The 7,246-nt window shown below is 37.3% G+C and overlaps 1 protein-coding gene across 1 annotated transcript; it reads right to left on the bottom strand.

Moving 5' to 3' along the window:
- Positions 1-4,549: 4,549 nt before the first annotated feature.
- Positions 4,550-6,669, bottom strand: LOC118738715 (alanine--tRNA ligase, cytoplasmic). Its single transcript, XM_036469642.1, has one exon. It carries the CDS (start codon positions 6,652-6,654, stop codon positions 4,717-4,719), a length of 1,938 nt encoding a protein of 645 aa, XP_036325535.1. The 5' UTR covers positions 6,655-6,669; the 3' UTR covers positions 4,550-4,716.
- Between the last annotated feature and the right edge of the window lie 577 nt (positions 6,670-7,246).

Genomic DNA, 7,246 nt, shown 5'->3' on the forward strand with positions numbered 1-7,246 from the left:
TTATCGGTTAAATCTGAGATTATTTTATAATTACAGATTAACAAGGGACGAATTTTATATGGCTAATCTCTTGTTATAATTACAGATTAGGGTGTTAAGCTCGAAAATGAGGTTAATCTACTTATATGTGAACCTAGTATTACTTAACCCTTCTGTAATGTTTGGGTCAAAATTACCCAATTTTCATGAAAAAAAATCTTTAATTACAGAGTTAGGCAATTTTAAATAAGCTGCGGCGTTGTCTATTCGTTAAAAGCGTAATCAGCTATGGCTTTGCAAAAAAATATAAGGGTTTATTATTTTATTTTGTTTCCTAGAAGGCAACATAGTTTTTCCATACACCCACAGTATTTCTGGGTCATTTTGACCAGATTATTACTTAGTATTTAAGGGCAACTTTGAACCGGTAAGAATAGAGCACTTGCCGATAAAGTTTCTGTAAACAAAATATTAACTTAATAAATTTTTTTTCTTAAAATTGACTAATTTTTATTATTGGGTCCTAATGACCCAAAACATTATAGGAAGGGGTAAATTCTAAACACTGCAGAAGGATTAACATTTATGGTAGTCATGCCAGAAATTTCACAATTCTAACAACTGACGCCTAACTAACGATATAAGAAAAATAAGAGAATCGAGTTCTCAGAATCGATTCTCGATCGATTCCGAAAATTTAGAATCGGTTCTCTAAAATCGATTATTTCGAGAAAATCTTCGATTCTAGAGTGAAATCGAAATCGATTTTTCCATCCCTATCTCTAACACGAATACGACCTCAAATAAAGAAAAAAAAGTGTCAAATTCAAACGAAAGAGATTTTGCTATCATGTGAGCTAAAATGGATAATTCAAGCAAAAAAGGCAAGAAATAATCGTAAAAACATTCGTATTATTATAATTAATTGTTTGGTATATTTTACAGTGTTTAAAAAACTTCTAGTGCTCTGTTCGATGTGATGGTAAAAGAGCTGGAGAAAAATCCAGACTTGACAAGAGGCGCTCCAACGTTTGGTGTGAGTAAGAGCCTGGTAGAACTGCAGTGGAATAAATTAGCCAAAAAATTAAACGCACATGGACCTCCACAAAGAACAGATACCGAATAGAAAAAGGTAACTCCTTTTTATAAATAGTAAATTGTATCAAAAATTGAGCTTGTAATGTTTTTCCAGATTTGGGCTGATCTTAAAAGCCGCACAAAGAAGAAAATTGCAGAAAATGCGTCCAACATGCCTGTTCGGAATGCTAGAAATGCACGTCTACTTACTCGGCGTCTGGCAATTCCAATACATTTGTACTGTCTCGAAGCCTCCGAATCCGCTATTCGTCTTCGTCCGAGCGTTGACTACAAGAAATGCTATTGCTTGATACGTTTTTAAATAATTCTATTAAAACATTCCCCCTTATTCTAGAACCCGAATTTTCGTAGTTCGTAATTCGTAGCTACGCTACGAAAACCGAAAATTCCATATGGTGCAACCCTTGCGGAAACATGTGCAGCATTGCCAGCTGTCAGTTGTTTTTCGAAGATAGCTGAATGAAGGAAAACAAAGTGGAAAGGAATTAAAAAAACACTCATGAAGTGCTTATTTACAGAAAACTTGTTGATTTTACATATTTTGAAGGAAACGAGGGATTCTATTGCATTTGCAATTGTAGCAGCGGAGTAAGAGCGCGCTATGGGAATAATTTCACAAAGATATGCGGAGCTGTCGGGCATAGTAACCATGGGCGCATCTATGTCAGCTTATGGTTGAATTGTTGAACCACAAGTCAGAACTCCTCCTATGTCTGAAGATCTGGTTCTCAAACCAGTTAATGCAATAACCAAGCCATTGAAAACATGCACTTTATTAGGTCCACCACCTGTTACACTTGCGTCTGCCTTCGGCCGCGCTTAGGGATTATAACCCTTACTAAGTAGAATTCTCCTTTCCTTCTTGCCGGAGAAGAGGGGCTTCCGCATGTCAAAGGTATACAACACTTCTTCTGCATATCACTCCGGCTACGCCATCCACAGTATTTTTGCGCAGAACCCACGTCGAAATTTGCAAAAAAGTGCATAGTGCAAACCGAATTTATTAATACTAGTGGTCGGAAATTCGAAACATTTATTTTGAATACAATTTTAATCCTTTGGTTACACGTGATGTTAAAGTTTTTGGATTCGGGTTATGCGTTTGGACACAACAACCGAAAATCATTGTACAAATAACTAAACCGGACCCAATTTTCTCGACAAGGGGCAGCAAAGATTCTTTTTTACTAGTTTATATAAAGCAGTGGATAAAAATATACGTACATGCGAAAAGCAAATTTATCTGTTTAAATGAACGCCACTAATATTTCCTGCAAACACACATCGCTTTACATCTTTTATCTCGCCTCACACACAGACACAGAATTGTTTTCGTACAAAATTACGCAAAAAAGCCTACTCGTTCGTTTTTAGGCATGCCATTGTTACGAATTTCGAAAGTTCGAAGATACGATTCGGATTGCAGCATACTATTTCTACGATTCGTAGTAAAATCCGAATACGAAAGTGTTGCAGAATAGGGGTGATAAATTCCTACGATCCGAAGATCTTCTCGGGCGAATAACGTAGGAACGTAAGGATGGACGAAAATTATCATTCGATAAAGACTTCCGAATTCAGACGATTTCTTTTGGACACGAATCGTTCGTCTGGCTGTTCGTTCGAGATAGAGAATCAGGCAGTAATAGTCAAACTACTCATTTACGCCATACTACAAACACAAAAATGTAAATGTGTTAGAATTTTTGCCTAAAGTGCTCAGCAATGTCTTGTAGTATACGTGTATTGTAGTTTCGGTCATTCGAGTTTTGCAGGGTAGTTCATTCAATCAATTTCAGAACTTTCTTTAGGGTGATTTTCGCCTCTCTTTGTTAGCTGCTGGCCCGTAGTGCACCGAGTGTTATATCCCCCCTATTGTACTCAGTTATTCTAGAACCCGAATTTTCGTAATTCGTAATACGTAGCTACGTTACGAAAAACGAAAAATCGACATGCTGCAACCCTTGCGGAAAAATGTGCAGCCTTGCCAGGTATCAGTTGTTTTTCGAACTTAGCTGTATGAAGGAAAACAAAGTGGAAAGGAATTAAAAAACACTTATCATGTGCTTGTTTATAGTAAAATTGATTGATTTTAAATATTTTGAGGAAAATTATGGGTTCAGATGCATTTGCAGTTATAGCAACGGAGCAGGAGCGAGCTATGGCAATGTATTCACAAAGGAATGCGGAGCTGCCGGGCGTAGTAACCATTGGCACATCTATGTCAGCTTCTGGTTGAATTGTTGAACCACAAGCCAGAACTCCTCCTATGCCTGAAGAACTGGTTCCCAATCCAGTTAGTGCAATAATAGCTTCTTCCAAGCCATTGAAAACATGCATTTTGTTAGGTCCACCACCTGTTGTGCTTGCTTCTGCCTTCGGCCGCGCTTAGGGATTATAGCTCTTACTAAGTAGAATTCTCCTTTCTGTGTTGCTGGAGAAGAGGCGCTTCCGCATGTCAAAGGTATACAATATTTCTTGTGCATATCACAGTATTTTCGCGCAGAACCCACATTGAAATTTGCAAAAAAGTGCATAGTGCAATCCGAATTTGTTAATAATTTGAAACATTTTAAATAAAAGTTTAATCCTTTAATTACACGTGCATGTTAAAGTTTTTGGATTCCGGTTATGCGTTTGGACACAACAACCGAAAATAATTGTACAAATAACTAAACCGGGCCCAAGTTTCTCGATATGGGGCAACAAAAGTTCTCTTGCTCGTTTATATGTAGTAGTAGATAAAAATATACGTATATGCGAATGGCAAATTTATCTGTTTAAATAAACACCACTAATATTTCCTGCAAACCCACATCGATTTACATCTTTTATCCCACCTCCGACACAATTTTTTTCGTACAAAATTACGCAAAAAGGCTTACTCGTTCGTTTTTAGGCATGCCATTGTCACGACTTTCGAAAGTTCGACGTTACGATTCGGATTGCAGCATACCATTTCTACGATTTGTAGCTAAATCCGAATACGAAACTGTTGCAGAATAGGGGTGATAAATTCCTAGGATGCACGCTTGCATTGTGTTATCCCCTATGACGAATCGATTTTTGCCGTATGAAATCCGATAGTTAGCGTAGCTGATTTATGGATCGCTTTACTTTAGTCGGATTACAGGAGGTTAGAGGTATGCCCGCATTTTGAGCAAAATAAACTTCAGATATTTCTGTCCCCCTCCTTGCCAGCAGTTTCCAGGGATGTCCCTGTGTCCAGAGAGTCATACAATAGTCAAGGAGCATTTTGATGCCAGCAGGTTGAGAGTTTTCCTGCGTTCTATAGCAACTTCGGACGTTGTTATGTTAGATTTTAGAGATTTCATAGCAGCCTTCTAATAAATTTGTACTTCCAACAATGATTCTATTCTAATGTAACTGCTGTCTTCAAATCCTTGGGTAAATGTTTACATGGTTTAAACATTTACAGCTTATAATGAAAACGACCAAATACGTTAAAAACTATTTTTTATAAAAGCATACGTGTTTTTATTCAATGCGAAAAATGATTTAATCTAATTAGCAGGTCTGTATTTTTTCATAATGGAAAATAGCAAAAAAACATTTTTTAAAGTAAAATAAATATGAATTGTTAATAAAATTTGCACTTGCTTTTAGCGAATTCACTTATTAAGAGCCGATTTTGTTTTTTGCGAATTCTGTAGCTGTTCTTATGACTTCATCCACATTTTCATATCTCGAGCCAGAGGCTTGGGCAGATTCTGCTTTACCACCTCCTTTTCCACCAATAATTTCGGATAATTGTTGGACCCATTCGTTAGCTTTAAGGCCTTTGTCTACAGCGGACTTTGGAACTGAAGCCAAACAAAATACCTTCTTTGAATCCTCGTCAACGGATAGGAATAACGCAGCGGCATCAGGGCACAAAGAGCGTACTTGCTTCAGCGCACCATCAAGAGCCTTAGTATTGTTAAATGCCTCAAACTGTTTCACCAACAATGTAGCCTGTGGGTTCGCTTCGCAAATCTCTTTTGTCTTTTCGATCACGGTTACCGAAACTGCTGCTTTCATTGTGCGCTCCTTGTCGTCGAGTGTCTTCTTCAATTGCTTAAGTAGATTACGCATTTGGTCTTTTTTTATATACGGAATTATGGCTTGCGACACCTCCTCTGTGAATTCCACTATTTGTTTCACATAGCTTTTGGAGTTTTTGCCATCCTCATCAGCTTCAATTGTGGATTTTAATGCTTGTATTTTCTGGTGAAGTTCATTGTTCTTTTCTAAAGCTTTTACAGCATCGGGACCAGTTAGAGCCACAATACGCCGTATGCCTTTCGCAATTGCTTCTTCACTAGTAATTACAAATTCCATCATATGGCCCGAGCGTTGCAAATGTGTGCCACCACAAAATTCGACTGAAGTTTTCTCTCCAGCACCGCTGTCGGGATTATTTTCAAGCTCTTCTACTGGCACACCAAACGAAATAACACGTACCGGATCTGGGTAAACCTCATCAAAAACTGAGCGAAGTCCACGTATCTTCTTTGCTTTTGCCAATTTGGTTTCTTTTGCGAAAATCGGCATATTTTGATAAACAATATCTCGTGTTAATTGTTCTGCTTTAGCTATTTGTTCAATTGACATAGCGGACTTGCTACTGAAATCAAAACGTAATTTATCTGGCACTACCAAAGATCCTTTTTGGTCAGTCTCTTTGCCAAGTACTTGAAGCAGACTGTGATTTAGGGCATGGGTGGCGGAATGGTTTTTCATGGTTAGCCAACGGCGTTCAATGTTAATTTTAAGTTCAATTTCGTCGCCTACAGCGAATTCTCCATCTGCAACGCCAATATGCAAAATATAACCACCACGATTAAAAACAGCTTCAACAAAAAACTTGTCAACACCGCTATTGGATTTGTTGAAAGAACCTTTGTCATAAATTTGACCACCACTTTCTGCATAGAAATTTGTTTGGTCTAAAATTATGCCTGCCTTACTGCCAGCTTCTATTTTATTGACAAACTGGTTCCCAAATCGCAGAGCAAATATCTTCGCTTTGCATGAACTAAAAATATAAGGCGAATCGAATTTGTCAGATTCGGCCTGATATTTGTATTTGGGCGAATCATTCGTAATAGGTATAGATCTGGATTGTAACTCTGATATGGCGTGAACATCCAAGTGAATTTCCTCCGCTTTCGTTGCGCTCTTGCCCTGAGACATTATGTAGGCAGCCTGCTTTGCTTGCTCATATTCTTCCATATTTATTTTTAAGTTCTTCTCCTCAGCCATAAGTTGGGTAAGATCAACTGGGAATCCATATGTGTCATACAGTTTCCAGGCCAAGTCCCCAGGAATTATATTCCTGTTGCCCAATTTGGCAACTGTGCGATTGAAAAGATCTCGTCCGCGTGATAATGTCTTTAGGAACTGCGCTTCCTCCTCGTTTATTATTTCAATTATTTGCTGAGGACTCTTTTTGACCTCAGGGAATGCATCACCTAGCAAATCCACGACAGTGTGAACTAGGGATGCAAAGAAACCTGGTTTAGCGATTAACTTTTCAGTGGCATATCTAAAATTATAAAGAAAATTAGATATCATTAAAATCTCAGTTCAAAGGCATTGGAATTTATTTTTAAGTCTGTATGTGTGTATTGTAAACAAGATATTTATGTATGTGCTTCCATTAAATTTAAGTTTATCTTTCATACCTAATAATTGAGGGATTCACAAGATGTCTTAGGATTTTCGCTGGGTACAATAAGAACTATTTGTATGTTTTATACAAGTTTAAAAACATTTTAGTGTAGTTACAAATTCTCTAAATGCACGTTTTAGGGATATTGCGTTTTAATCGTATATTGGGGCTGAAATCTTTATTTTTTAGTTGTCTCTCTTTTGTTTGATTAATGTACGTATGTATTTTTTTGAGTTATTTTGAGTTTAACCCCTTTTGTTGAATTTTTACTTGATTTTCTTTAAAGAGTCAATGTAAATCAAGGCATAACAAGGTAGAAGTGATTTCGACATTTCTCTCTTTTGAACTGCGACTGTAATGTCAACTCTTAACCCTATACAATTCAAAATTTTAATTTTTTAATTTCAATTTCCACTGATTCTAAATACATACATACAAAAATAAAATGAAAAGGAATTACGAGCGGTGCGCTCTGTGTGGCAAGAGCCGGGACAA

Source organism: Rhagoletis pomonella, unplaced genomic scaffold (assembly GCF_013731165.1).
Source record: "Rhagoletis pomonella isolate Grant_MI unplaced genomic scaffold, Rhpom_1.0 Rhpom_scaffold_00005, whole genome shotgun sequence".
NCBI lineage: Eukaryota > Metazoa > Arthropoda > Insecta > Diptera > Tephritidae > Rhagoletis > Rhagoletis pomonella.

Coding starts and splice junctions, on each gene's coding strand:
- LOC118738715 (XM_036469642.1), bottom strand. CDS start 6,654: ATGATATCTAATTTTCTTTATAATTTTAGATATGCCACTGAAAAGTTA.